Below are 15,884 nucleotides of genomic sequence, written 5' to 3'. Positions count from 1 at the left end.
GAAGATGAAAACAATAAATACTAATCACACAAAAAAAGCATAGAAGAAAGCAAAATAATAATAACTATAGGAATAAAGCATTGTTAGTATGGGTGGGACGAGGTGCAATTTCCACAAGACAAGACACGAGATTGGATATTCGAGAATGAGATGAGACAAGATATTGATTGCAATACAGTTCCCTATTTTAGCCTACCCATTTTTGATTTAATGCATTTAAAGGGACAGTCCAGAATTTTGGACATACTGTTGGACCTCATTTCCTAGTGAGCCAGAGTGTTGGAGACGTGTGGAGACACTTTTTAAAATATTCCATCCAGTCCTTTGGGGTGTGTTTGTGAGTTTTGGTGTCTTGAAAGGTGCTGTTATTATTATGAACTAAAACTTTGGTCTTTGGTCACATTTTTATAAAGTGCTTTTCCACCAGCAAGGCCACGAAAACTACTCACCCACGCACACACAAATTCATACACCAGTGTACATAGAGGCTGGGGGCAAGGTGGGTGGGTTAGGTGTTTTGCTCAAAGATACAACAACAGCATTCATCTGTGGGAGCTGGATCTAACTGCTCTCTCAGTGATGTTTATGTCCCGATTGGGATTCAAACCATTAACCTTTCGGATCAGAGGACAAATACTAAACCAACTGAGCTACTGTTGCCCCTTTTTGCTTTATTTCACACCTAAGTTACCTTTTAGATAAAATTATGTCTAAATGAGTTGCGTGGTGTGGTCCATAGCATATTATACATTAAAGAGACAGTTTGAAATTTTGGACATAGGACCTCATTTCCTAGTTATCCAGAGTGTTGGAGATGTGTGGAGACATTTTTTGAAATAATCCATCCAGTCCTTGTATTTGCAGAGGTCGCTGGTGCTAGGCTAGTGCATGTCAATGGCCATAGTTATCCTGCCTCTAAAAACAGTCTTATCCACTCCACAAAACACCTGAAGAAAATCTGTTATTACAACAGACTGTCAATGTAAATGTCTGTGTTGACAGAATCACCTTTGAAATGAAACTAACCTTGCATCGCATGAATCGTTGCATGTTGAAGGACTATTTTCTCATATATCAGTCCGCCGCTGTCAAGCTTTCTATCAGGAAGTACAAATCGCTGCTGCTGCTCAGACATAAATCCTTCAAATGCAAGGTTGGTTTTACTTCTAAAATTATTCTATCAACACAGACATTAACATCGACAGTCTGGCGTAATAACTGTTTTGCTTCAGGTGTTTTGTGGAGTGGGTAGGGTTGTTTTTAGTGGCAGGATAACTATGGCCATTGACATGCACTAGCCTAGCATCAGTGACCTCTGCAAATACAAGGACTGGATGGAATATTTAAAAAAGTGTCTTCACACGTCTCCAACACTCTGGCTAACTAGGAAATGAGGTCCTATGTCCGGTCCTACTGTGAAACATTTCAGTCAAAGCAATAATATCTCTCTGGAAACAAGTTTGTGGTGGACCCCCTACCAGAAAATGTACACAGTGCACCTTTAACTAACATTTTTTTATCCATTCCGAATGTAAAAATCATGGGGAAAAATCTCATGAGATAATTTTGAATGCACTCTTGTGGCAATTTTGATCTTGTCCCATCTTTAATTGTTTGTTTTGTAAATCCAGAGTCTTACCTGACAGTTCAGCGGTGAGTGTGTCCGTGTCTCCATACTCAAACTCCAGGTTGGGAGACTCCATGGAGCTCTGTGAAAACAAACACCCACATGGTTTGAGTGTAGATCCATTACTCAGTCACAATCACAGCTGCCCACGTGCCTACGAGCAAACACACTGACTCAACATACTGCGGCGTAGGTACGACTTCACACCACACCTACGTCCCATTGAAAGAGATCTGGTTCAGCTCCACACTCCACCCACTCGATATGAATGATTTTACACTTCCACCGTCAACAACAACAGTCAAGTAAATGTGCTCATTCAAAGAGGCATTCGTACTCTGCAGTGACATCGCGATGGGGGTGTTCTACGTGTATCTCTAGGCGTTTTTCAACAGTTACCATGGTGACAAAATGCTCACATTCGCAAAAACTGACAAAAGTGTTTAAATATGATCTGAAAAGTCAAGAAAAAAACATCTAACAACACATTTACTCTGTTATAGTTACAACCAAATCAGGGCTTTCTGGTCAGATTGTGTTAAAATAAGAATAAGATTAAAGAGAGCTTCAGACAGAGTAGTGCTTTCAATTAGCGTCACACCCCCAGCGAATGTTGACAGCAGCTGCAAAGTGACAATAAAATGGTAAAAGAGGTACACAGGGTTGTAGACCTTTAGTCGTTTAGTCGTAGTATTCGTAGACTAATCATTTTGTTGAGATTATAGGATTCATAATGGACAATAGCAGTACGGTAGACCTTTTTTCACAACGTCACTTATGTTAATACTTTTCTATGTCAAAATATCTGTGGAAATGTCTTGCATATTTTTCGCCAGCTTCATAAATCTGCCCCATCACCAAATCTTCAACCAACAATATTCTGTCCATGAAGAATTTATCCACAACTATCAAGGTAAGAAAGACGAAAACTTAAAGGTGAACAATGAATAGCATTAGTGAACTACCCCTGAGCAAAACTAACATTGCGGTCATGAATAAAACATAAGTAACTTGTTAACTCAGACTGATTCTAGAATTAAAATTAAAAATCGATTTCATGATGTAGATATTAGCACAGACAGAGATTTGTGCATCTTAAATGCGAGACATGTAATCTGTGAACATCTGTAGCATTTAAACTGCACTAATCTCTCTGTCTATGCCAATATCTGCATCATGAAATCGATTTTTAATCTTAATTCCAGAATCTGTTTTAGTTCACAAGTTACTTATTAACAAATTACTTATTACTTATGTTTTATTCATGACCATAATGTTAGTTTTGCTCAGGAGTAGTTCACTAATGCTAAGTTTTCGTCTTTCTTACCTTGATAGTTGTGGATAAATTCTTCATGGACAGAATATTTCCTTTGTCGACCTTGTTGGATGAAGATTTGGTGATGAGGCAGATTTATAAAGCTGGTGGAAAATACACGAGACATTTCCACAGATATTTTGCCTTAGAAAAGCATTAATGTAAGTGACGTTTACCTACATCACAGCACTTACAGCTTATGTGAAAAATGTCTGCTACACGTAAAAAGGCACGTAAAAGACAGTACTCCATCAGTCTGCTCAGTGACAAAATACTACTAATAATAATTGCTTTTAGAAAATGCATTGTTATTCAACCACAGCTGATAAAACTTTGGCTTTGGACAACAATGTACAAATCTATATTCACTCAGTTACTATCTAGTATCTAGTCTCCACCCTCACTTTTAACCAGGTTTAGTTAAGCTTCAGCTGCAGTATCACTAGGCAACAGTGGTTAACCTTTGACCCCTGTCCCCCTTGTGCTCCGCCGCTCACACTGAAGTCCCTTTGGTGCACACAGACTCTGTTTAATGAGTGAAAAAGAGAAGAGCAATGAGGAGGTGAGAGAGGAGAGCAGCTACACCTACAGCACACCATCATACACACCCAATACAACAACACAACCAGGACTACTTGTAATGATTTCAGAATTACATTACAAGAACATGAAATTTGATTTGATAATAAATAATGATGTTTGTAGTACATTTCCTGTCTTTAAGAATGCTATGTAGGATTGTAGACATCAATATCATGAAAAATATAATCAATAATATAAGTAATATTCACTCAAAACCAACTATACATGCAGAAAAATGTACTATACGAATCAATTATTTCATATAAAAACAGATTCAACTTGTGAATCATGACTTTAAACTGCCCTTTACAAAAAAATACTAAAAACGCCCACTTGTTAACTTCTTCTTCTTTCTGCTCTTCTCCCACATAAATCTTGATAATCTAAATCTACAAATATTAGTCAGCTAATACACATCGACTAAACAAATAAAGGACTACAGCAATCATAACAGTTGACAATATACTAGGGGTGTAAGAAAAAAACGATTCAATGATATATCGTGATACTTCATTGCACTATTCTCAAATCGATTCAAAATGGATCTGAATCGATTTTTTAAAATAATATTTTTCACAATAATTCATTAGTTACATTCACAGTTCTCATGATTTAAAAAAATTATGAATTATATTTCATACAATTGTGTTCTCTTGAAGGTGTAGTTGACTGTATTATTATAAGTAATTTTTGATAAATCGCAATATATCATCCATTGTTTTATTATCAGGATATATGATGATATATAGAATCGTGACATGCATGATATGTATCGTATCGTCAGACTCAAGGCAATGCGCATCCCTACAATGTATTACTAGTAAACAAAACAAAAAAGCAAGAGACAAAATTAAGAACCTACTCAAGACAAAAAAAGATACCATATCACTGATACCACACCATTAATCGAGAGCTATACTACACTATATGTAACAATAACCCAAATATATGATTTCGTATTGTCAAAAATCTCACAATAATATCGTGGACCATCACAATGTATCGAAATTACAAGTTTCTTTGCTTAAATTCATCGTTATGGTGCAGCATGAGCTAAAAAAAAAAAAAAACAGAGGGAACTACATAGACCATGATTCTTTGTGTCATTTCAATGCAGACTACAAGAAAAATAACAGTTGAAATCTTAATTGTCTGGATTATGACAGAATCAAAGTCTTGTCAAGGCATTTAAAAGGGAAAAATAAAAAATAACATAGCCTATTTGTATCGAGAAATGTGGATATTGTTACATCCCTATTATTCTGTACTAGAGCAGGACTACATCTGCAGAATACCAGAGTCGAGTGAGAGGAAGGGAGCCTGTTGAAAAGTGGATTACGCTGCATTGAGGGTCGCACAGAGTTGACTTCTGGCCTGACCTCAGATCAGATCAGCTCACGCAGTAACTCCAGGCTAACAGGGCATCAGGCAGAACCACATTTGCAAATATAAATAGCTGCCCTGTGCTCGCTGTGTGGACTATTGACAAAGAAGCTAAGAATAAAACGCTACAAGGGGTGAAATTTGGTCCCATTGTTAGAACAGAAATGGGGTATAGTTACATTAGGATCAGCAAAATGAAGAAGCATCAGAATAATCTGAGAATGGCACAAAATTAAAATGAAAAACACTCTTTAAAGGTCCTAGATTACGCAAAATTGACTTTTGTGAACTTCAAGCCATGTTTTAAAGAAATATCCTCATCACAAACACACCTAGAGTTGAGTTTTTTGTTTTTTTTTATGATGTTCTTTGGCAATACAGAAACCGCTCCACTGTGTTTTTAAAGTCCATACACCTTCACTAGAATTGTTTGGATAGATGTAGACTAATAATAAAGCATTACGCAAACATGTGTGAAAGAAACAGCTTTTTTCCCTACTTTTTTTTCACAAACGATGTAAAATAATGACAAATATTTACAGTACTATCCCACCAAACCAAGCAATAATTTGAAAAAAATATATGAATCTGTCAAATTCAGAGTAAATAATAACGTAATCCAACATAACAGTGCAGTGGTGGAGTCTGGTGCAGGTGTATTTATAGCAGGATGAGTGAGAGCAGGCTGAGTCAGACACATCCGTATTTACAGTGCTGCTCCCTGAGGCTCTTCACACTGTTAAACAAACCATTAGGTCTGAGTTACATGAGCGACCAGAGAACTGTCACTCCACTGTCATAATCTGTTTAACCCCTTCACCTCTGCACACAACGTTAAAAGTGCTACATTACACTAAACTGACTCTCGAGAGCTTTACGTTGTGTCATAATGTTGTTTTCTCATCATAAACAGATCTGGAGTTGAGTTTTGTTTCATCCACACATGTCTGACACGCAAATCCTGCATATTTAGACTGAGTTATTCTCACAAACTTTTTTTAAATTATATTATTACTACAGAAACACAACATGACAAAATAGCAAAAGTAGATACAGGATAAAGTGCAGATGGGTTGTTGTGCGTCAATGCAAAGTCCAGTTCACAATTATAGGCAGGTGATGGAAAGTGGATATATATATATACATACACATACATATATGCACATACACACATACATACATACATAATTTAAAGCCAAAATGAAACAAAAACAAAATTGACATACATACAACTTAAATTGAAGCAGATAATGCGTACAAAGAAGTCAATACAAGAAACTGAGGAAGTGGTTAAAAATAAAATCCTAATACTTCTGTAATTTTGAGTGTTTTGATAGACTTAATGTTAGAAATATTGTTTGATATTGTTTGTTATTGTAAGATAATTCTTGATGTCTATGATGTTCTTCTCTCAAACAGAAAACTCTGTTCCACGTTGTGATGTCATGTGGTAATACAGGAAGTTTTTTGATCGAAACCATGAACTTTTTATTCATTTTGACCTTTCATCCACACAGAGCTGGTGTTTCGGGTGGGTGAAAACAGTGTTTTTTGAAAACAATGCCAGCTTCGCGTTGTCCTGTCGACAGTAGGGCTGGGTATCATTAACAAGTTGCCGATACGATACATACCTCGATACAGTGAGCTTTCGATTCGATACAATATATTTCAAATCAATTCGACACAATTCAATAAAAAATAATATCTAAATCATGGCTGTGATACTAAAAGTCTTTGTTAAACCACGTCTTATGCAAAGTGAATATGAAACACAAACATTTTAGTCATCAAAACAGTGAAAATGTCAAATGTGCTGCAGTTTCCTTTCTCTGAACAAGCAACAAAACTGTAGCACTGTAACAAAAAATTTAGTAAAATATACCAAAAATACTCTTGGTGATATATCGACATGGCAGCCCACGATATTGATACTGTATCACATGTGTGGATGCAAATTTTTTTCAACCCTCAAAAAAAAACCAAAAAAAAAAACAAAACCCAGGAGCATTGTTGTGTGGACATAGCCTCAAACTCTTTACACCTTTACTAGAGTCATTTGGACAATTTCAGACCTGGAATTGCCAATCTCTACTGAACAAAAAGGTAAAAGGAGCTGTTAACATGAAAACTACCACTAGATGACATCACAAGGTGGAACAGATCATTTTGAGCTTTGGAGATGTAGACAAACTAATAATAAATAGTTACTCAAACATGTGAAACAAAACATAACTCCAGGTCTGTTTTTGATGAGGTAACAGCATTATAACTTGGCTTAAAGCTCACAAGAGTCAGTTTTGTGTAATATACAGTATGACGTCACATAAATTCTTCTTCTCTCTACATCCCAAATCTTATCGTAGTGCAGAAAAATAACTCCCCCACTCGTAAAAAGAAAAACAATAAATACTGACCTCCCAAAATAGTCGTTCCATCTATCATGTATTGCACGACAAATCAAAATAGCAGTTATCGTGACCGGCCTGTACAGGTTCAGAGTTTCTTGACTTGTTCCGAGCTATCTGTCTGCAGCGCGTATCTTTGCTGCAAATAAATAATACGACGGGTCAGCACTCCCACAGTACTGCAAGTGCAAGTCTATTTATTACACTGTCAACAATAGAGAAATAGTGGAGTCTCTGGGGCTCGACATTACACCGTAGACGCAGACGTGGTTAGTGATGAGTACAGGGCCATTTAATTACTGGGTTTTAATTAATTACAATTATTTATCCAGTGGTGTAAGTTGTGTAATTGCAAAAACAATTAATTAAAGTCTGTTGTGATTGACATGAAGGCTCGTTCTGCCCTTCATATATCCGTTTACTGTGACTTAAAGCTGCACTGTGCAACTTTTCAGGTGGAGGATCTGCTACTGGCTTGTCTCCATAGAGATGCTGGAATGTTCCATGATATGATATTAAACATTTCCATCTAGCATTTAATCATTACGGGTGTTTCTATTGATCAAAAATACAATAATTCCTTCAGTGAATACGAGAGACTCTCCACAGAATTGACTTGTAATGTAGCGTAGTGCTGTAACCTGCTTGTCTCTCTTATGATGGATTTTATTTTTATTTTTATCTATAGGCCTACTGTGAAACACTAAAGAAAAAACAATAACATTTGCATGAAGAGAAGCAGGTGGTGGACTCTCCGATAGAAATGTAATTCAGTTCAATCTTTAAAACATAATATCTGGTTCATACTATTAAATAAAACAGTAAGAATAAAACATTTAAATATACAGTGCATGTTATAATGTACAGTGTAGCTGCCAGGGTCTCGACAGGTTAGAGGTGAATCTGACAGAGCTCCTCACATGACACACTAAAGCTTGAATGATTTGATTCCTCAGATTAATTTCTCTACATAAATGAATAAATACAACATCTGATTGCGACAACACAGGGTCTCACACCACAATTTACAGACATTTCACTGGCGCTACAGAACCTCGGCACTTTCAGTAATATTCTCAAAGAGTTGTTATAAGCCACTGTCAAACTCTTTTTCTTCTAGTTGTGCAAAAGATGCGCAGTATACAAGGGCGAGCAGAAACATTTAAAAAGTGCAATTTTGACATCACTGGAGAACATGGAGAACTTACGGACGAGCATATTGGCCTGACCGTAAAGCTTACACTGCTGAATATACATGTCTCTATCATCTGAGAGGTCACTGGCGATATAATGCCCAAGATATTTGACCTCATCTGTGAGTTGGAGGGCACTCCCGCACAGAGAGAAAACAGGAAAGGATTGCTTTTACAAACAGAATGTGACTTTTCATAACATTATACTTAATATCGTGTTCAAAGCCAAACTGGGAACAGATATTTAAAAGCTGCTGTAGAGCTGCACTGTAAGAGCACAACACAGCAATACTAGATCATCTGCATACATTAAATGGTTATTCAGATAATCACCAGCAAAACATCCAGTTTTACATCCATTCAGCTGCGCAGACAGGTCATCAACATAAATATTAAACAAAAGGGGAAACAGGACTCCACCCTGGCGAACTCTATTACTGACCCTGAAATGTTACAAGGTGCACCTTTTTAAAACACACAAAAGATTAAAACATAATTAATACATAAAATATTCCTCTCCTGGTTAACTAACTTGTTTGTTTTTTTGCAATAAACAAATGCTTATGCTCAAATGCTTATGATTACTAGTATGTATAAATTAGTAGTCTGAGCAACAAGTAGTTAAAATGGTCTTTTTACATATATTTTTAGCAAGTCAGCAGTGTGTTTCAGATTGGAAATGTGTCAAACTGTGTTATAAAAATGCAATTTTTTTTTTTTATTGTTTATTGATTGAAAAGATGTTGTCTCATCCTATATGATTTCAGCCTCATCCTCAGCCTATATGATTTATGGTTGTAAAAGTACTTAAATATATAATAATATAAGTCAGATACTAATCAATACTAAAAGCAGTATTGAAACTAGGGGTGTGCAAAAATATTGAAATATTTAGAAATATTTTTGCACAGTGTCGATATCGTGGGCTGGGCTGCTGTATCGATATATCACCAAGAGTATTTTTTGGTATATTTTACTAAATTATTTTGTTACAGAGCAACAGATTTGTTGCTTGTTCAGAGGAAGGAAACGTTTTTCAGTTTTCATGATTTAAAATGTTTGTTTCATATTGACTTTACACAAGAAGTGGTTTAACAAAGATTTTTAGTATCACAGCCACGATTTAGCCTTTATTTTTATTGAACCGCATGGAATCGATTTGAAATATATTGTATCGAATCAAAAGCTCACTTTAAAGAGATACATATCGTATCGTGGCCTATGAATTGAGGTATGTATCGTATCAGCAACTTGTTAATGATACGCAACCCTAATTGAACCTAGATACTTATTTGAGCAGGTATCAATATTAAAGACAGACACATTCACAGGACAGAAATGAGCCTTTCCTGAAAAGCTTTAGAATGATCTTGAGTTGTATCAGACGAAGTATAAGAGCGCACAGACTAGTACACGCCCATGAACCACTAACTGAAGGATTATATAATATAAAATATAAAAGAAAATACTATTATTTAAAGTTGAAAATCACATTCTACTGTCTAAAGAAAGAGGTGTTTTTTATTATAACTGTGGTATCAGAATCAATATTGAGTAGAGTCTATTCCTTCATGTAATTTTAGTGTCATGACAACATTAATATGATTACTTCAATAGTAAAAACAAAGCAGTATTTATTCAGTACCTGAGCACATGCTGTTCTAACCTTACTTCAAACTACTTTACTATTTAAACACAAGTTTGACTCCTCCCCACCTCTCTATATAAAGTTTTTGAATAAGTGTGACTATTTGCATGCTATATTTGGAAAAGGACAGCAATGTAGCCCTTGGGAATAACCTGGGAAAATCCAGATGGAGCAGTTTTGTTTGTACACTCTGTCCTCTGAGTCTCAGCTCAATGTCTCACACAGAGTTTTCACAGAAGAGATCCATTACAAGAGGCTAATGATCTGATTAATCCGATGAGAAGGATTACAACTTCACAATGTAGGTATACAAGATTATCACAGGTTAAAGTTAGAGCAATAACAGTAATCTACATAATAAAAGCCTCATAGTGGGATATTACCTTTGCTTCTATATCTACGCACCTTTAAAGGGCACATATTAGGGTATACTCTTTTGTGTAATATATGACCTTTAACAGGCTGCAATTTATGTAAATAATACAATAACATTTGCAATCAACAGAAACAGACTCACTACAGCACTAGAAAAAAACATATAATATCCATATTCTGAAATGTTTTTGTTTCATGAATGAGTTTAATGGTTCATCCAGGCTCTCAAATGTTAATGCACCTATGTATAAGTGTGTCAAAAATGTCAGTGATGTAAAAATTCACTACAAATCTTCAAATGATTATAAAACTTAGGTCTGGCTCTACTGGATTTTAAATTGGGTTTGTTTAGGCTACATTTATTGTTAATTTGCCTCTTTACAGTCATATTTAAAGACAGTAGGTCGGCCTAATGGAATTTTTGCATCACATTCTAGCCAGTAAAGAACGTAAGTAAATTACCGCTATTTGTTTTTAGCAGTAAATGTGTGCCCGCTGGTGTAATTAATTATGCGTAAATGCAGACCATTCACATCTCTATTCACAGCTCATTTACATGTTAGTGCAGGTCCAAAAACATATATACAGCCACTATAGTCACTTTACTATAGATAAATGTAAGAGACAGCAGGCTGTTTACTGTATGTGTGGGAGCTACAGCAGCTAATCGCCAACCAATGAAAAAGTAGCCAACCAAAAGTAGCTTAAAAAACTGACACATTTGCAACACTCAGGCACCTCTCAGATCACAAGTCTTCACTAGTAAGTGTCCTTTCAATCCTGGCTCAAAACGATCGTCTGTAAATATAATGTAATCCAGCATGTTGACAGCAGATGTGTGTGTAAACAAGAGCACGTGAGTGACGTGACTATGGGGCTGCGTTCAGGGGCAGTACGGTGTCACAGACACAGACAAATGACTCCACAGATAAATATTGATGCAGTGCCACATATTTGGACATTTATCTGTCTGTAAATTGGATTAAATTGACATAATATAGAAAGTCTAATCTTTACAATGTGGTATAACATGCCCACGTGGACTATTGGCCCATATCAGCAAGATTTAGGTCGATAGTCGATATGTCTTCAAGTGCCCATATCGATATATCGGTTGGGCCCTAGTTATAATGCTGTTACCTCATCAGAAACGTGCCTGGAGTTGTTTGGGTTCATTCACACATTTTTGAGAAATTCTTTGTTATTAGTCTGTCTACATTTCCAAAGCTCCAAATGCTCTGTTCCATCTCAAGATGTCATGAAGTTGTAGTTTTTTAAGTTAACAGTTGCCATTTATGTTTATTTCAGCAGAGACTACCAATTCCAGGTCTGAAATTACCCCAATGATTATAAACTCCATACCTTCTCACTATAATAATTTGGTTCATTTATAAATGTTTAATTAGCAAAACTCTGTCCGAACTCAGCTCACTACTGCACATCCAAAGCTCCAGTCGCACACTGCGCTCCAACAGACACAAGACCCCGGTCGTTTCTGAAGCCCGCACAGCTCTGCACAGATCTTAGTTTGTTTTTACCTCTGTCGAACCTTTTAAAAACTACATCCAGAGTATTTTACAGAATAATTCCACATGCTTTTAACACTTTAATCTGCAGATGTTTCACTGTCTTATGTCTCTATTCACTGTTTCATGTAATGGTTGATGTGTGAATGTGATCTGTATGTGTGTTTTATTCTGCCTCTTGGCCAGGTGGTCAGTGCAAATGAGAAAGTGTTCTCAATTGACTTACCTGGTAAAATATTGAATAAATAAATAAATAAATAAATGGGGTTTAAAAACACAGTGGAGCACTTTCTGTATTAACATCACAGGGTGGAGCAGAATATTTTCTGGGGTTTTTTTTTGTTTTTTTTTCTCAGCCTAAATATGCGGAGTTTGTGTGTTAAACATGTGTGAACAAAACAAAACACAACAGTGAGTATGTTTGTGATGAGACAATAGGGACATAACAATAACTGAAATACCGTGATATCGTATCGTCAAAAGTCTCACAATAATATCGTGGGCTGTCACAAAAAATAGCGTAATATGGAGCCTTTAAAAAACGCTGTTGTCTTTGTGATAAAAGGTTTTTTGGGTTGTGTTTGTGCATCTGTTTAGTCCAGATAACAATAACAATCATCCAAAAATACAAGTCACAATTATTCTGATTAATCCTTGCAGCCCTATTGGTCACTATTGAAACAGCTTGACCAAATCCCCTGTAGAGCACAAACAGCGGGCATATACAGTCCTGGCATCTCTCCTCTCCTCCTCCTATCACTATATGCCACAGACACACGAGCGGACACTGGACTCTTCACTCACACAAAGCTTTTTCATATTCGAAGCTTTGGTTGTTATAGCCCATCGGACCCGCCAACCCCCAAAGAGACACAACAGATAAGAATATGCTCCAATTCACTTCAAATATACAGTGTGATCTAATGCACACAGACACACAACTACTGGGCATTTTCCACGGTGCGTTTGGCTGGCAGCTTTGGTCCACTTTTCAAATAACAATGGATGGACTCAATATTGTGACTGTGAATGAGGGCGGCAAGATAATACGCCATTTTCTGATTTATGATATAGCATTTTTTCCTCATGAAAAACAAACCAGGAGTTATGTTTTCTTTAAAAAAAAACAAAAAACAAATGCATATTTAGGCTGGGTTCTTTTCTCAAACAGAAAACGCACCAACTTGTGATGTCATGTGGTAATGCAGGAAGTGCTCCATTATGTTTTTAAACTCCATACACCTTCACTAGAATCATTTGGATAATTTCAACTCAATACTGAAATCACGATTATTCAAAAGATTATTTTTTTAGTTACATGATGCATTTATTCTAGCCAGGCTGCAGCCACCTAGAGCCTCCACTCGATTTCATTTCTCTCCAGCGACTACGTCAAGAATCGGAATACACTAGACGCTTCGCAAAAACCCCGGAAGTGCAAGTCCAAGCACCAGCCAATCAGCGAAAAGCCATACATTCTGTTTTGGCAACGATTCCCGAGATCGAGGATTTAAAGCTGGAACAAAGAGAATGTTCGGGAAAGACGAGAGAGTTATTGCCCTTCTTCCTGCAGGATTTGGGAAAAGCTTAATATAACATTACATACGTCACGACCAAATAGCAGCGATTGGTTAAATAAAAAAAGTACCAATCTACCGTCAATCAAATGAATCCTAACGCTGCGAGGTCAGACGGTTTCTATGAAGTGAAACCAGCTAATGAATCAGGCTATATTTATTCAGCATTTCTCTCTCTCAAAAAAAACCAAACACTTTGTTATTGATAATTTATGCAAAATGTTCATATTGAAAAAAACATAGGCTACAAATATGAACCTTAGAACAGTTTTGTGATGTATAAAACATAAAATTAATAAAAACATACTTTGAACATGAAATAAGGCATAGAAAAACATAAATGTATCCAAAGAATATCCCAAAACAAACTTTGTTAAGCTTTATTATTTCAGCTCGATTATATGAGTTTGGCAACACACAAATCAAAATCGTGATCAAAATTCAATTAATTGCACAGCCTTAATTTCAACCCTGGAAATGCTAATCTCTGATGAATAAAAGATAAATACATAATTTCCCCTGCAGACACAATACAAAATATTCTCTTAAATGCATATAATTCTTTGTATTAGTTTAGTTTTAGTTTTTCTCAGTCTTCTCTCAAATGTTATTGGGATTTAAAATGATACAACAACTTTTAAGCAGCTCAGAAAACAGAAGTGGGGACTGACGATCACTTGACCACATCTTTAATTTGGGTAAAAGTTGAGTTCAATTTGTCACAACCTCATAAGAGACAATTATTGTTGAAGCATTTTCAAATAAGAATCAGTTTTGCAGTAAATGTTCAGTAACAGCAGAACACTAAACCAGGAAAACAAACATGATGCATTTCTCACTCACATTTTCTGTGGAACATCGATCTGTCAAACTTTGCACTAATGGACACATCGCTGCGGAAACAGCCAATAAATATCACAATGACACTGAGTAAAGATGGAAGAGAGATCGAGTCCATAATGTAAAATGTAGACCTGGGAGTAATGCCAAATAAGGACACAGCTCAATAAAACACTGTCCCACACAGTAATATGGGATTAAAATGTGATTGTGCCATTAGGCTACAGCAGGACAGTTTTCTGATAGAGCTCGAATACAGTCAATGAGCAGGAGAATCTCATTAAATGAAGATTGTGAAATAACTGAAATGTTTGTGTAACCTATAACACATTCACTTCAGATATATAGACTAAACATTACTGATACATGTGTGTAAAAGTGTATTACGCTAGTTAAATCTAGTATCATCGACATGCAGTTGTCACGAGTGAAGCTGCCACAGTGAAAACCAAACCAGAGAATGGAGGTCCAGGACAGCTGCAGCTATTTCAGTCATGTGTCTGTCAGGGGTCCCGTTCATTCATTGTTGGGACTGACGCTTATTTCTCTATAGCACCCATAGACTGTCACAGCACCCCGCGTGCGCCTTATATAACGCACGAGCCCTAAACAGACAGTGAGAGTATGACAGAGGCATGTGTAGTGGTGGTCTTGTGACAGTCCACCTGCACCCCGCACCACTGTAGATTACTGCAGGGTTATTTTTAGGAGCAGCTCGCAGAAATAACACGTCTCTCAGTCAGAGCACAGCCGCCTGTCGGCGCATGCTGCCCGGGCAGCGTGGCCCCGCGCTCCGTACGCGCAAAGGGACGTCCAGCCAAAGCTCCCCAGCAACAACCCTCTCACAGCACCCCGCTACGGAACATTTACCTCCGACTCCTTCTGCGGGTCCTTGAACACATCTTTGGCTCTGGCCTTGTGCCTGTCGCCGTTCTCGTTAAGGTTATTAATGATAGGTACCTCCATGTCGTCCGCCTGCATCTTGTCCCGTGGCCGCGGCTCACTCTGTCCTGCGCGAAGCTGTCACCGGCATCGCTCCACGGAGAGCTCCACGCGCACATGCACGCGCACAAACACGAACACGCGGACACAGGGGGTCCACAGGGTCCCTCCTCCCGCCGCTGCTGCTTCTGCCTCCGTGTGTTTGATTCACTGTCCCTGCACGGCCCGAGGGGGCGGGGTTAAACACTCTATGGCACAAACGTCACGCAGCTGATCAAAGGATCATGAGCCACAGACTTTACGTGGAGCGAGCGCCGCGCACCTGGAGGCGCCTCTGTGCGTTTGGACAGTTCTGCTTTTTATGGACTTTGACTGTAACAGACTCATCTCACATTCGGCTCATTTTCATCTATAGTTATACAGCTCGTTTTACAGTTTGAGGGAAATGCAGCTCATTGCAGGCTATTATCT

The 15,884-nt window shown here is 37.3% G+C and overlaps 1 protein-coding gene across 1 annotated transcript in view; it reads right to left on the bottom strand.

Annotated features, from left to right (window-relative positions):
• strip2 (striatin interacting protein 2) overlaps window positions 1–15,518 on the bottom strand; it is a 63,223-nt gene extending 47,705 nt beyond the window's left edge. Inside the window, exons 1-2 of the mRNA XM_055153574.1 lie at window positions 15,342–15,518; window positions 1,640–1,709 (exon numbers count right to left, since the gene is read on the bottom strand). Coding sequence (XP_055009549.1) covers window positions 1,640–1,709; window positions 15,342–15,452 — 181 coding nt within the window. The 5' untranslated portion in view covers window positions 15,453–15,518. The remainder of the gene's footprint in view (window positions 1–1,639; window positions 1,710–15,341) is intronic.
• Between the last annotated feature and the right edge of the window lie 366 nt (window positions 15,519–15,884).

This window comes from Boleophthalmus pectinirostris, unplaced genomic scaffold (assembly GCF_026225935.1).
Source record: "Boleophthalmus pectinirostris isolate CB_2022bp ecotype Guang Dong unplaced genomic scaffold, ASM2622593v1 HiC_scaffold_18, whole genome shotgun sequence".
In the NCBI taxonomy this organism is placed as follows: domain Eukaryota; kingdom Metazoa; phylum Chordata; class Actinopteri; order Gobiiformes; family Gobiidae; genus Boleophthalmus; species Boleophthalmus pectinirostris.
The sequence above is the reverse complement of the archived record's forward strand: the minus strand, read 5'-3'. Positions and strand labels throughout refer to the sequence as shown.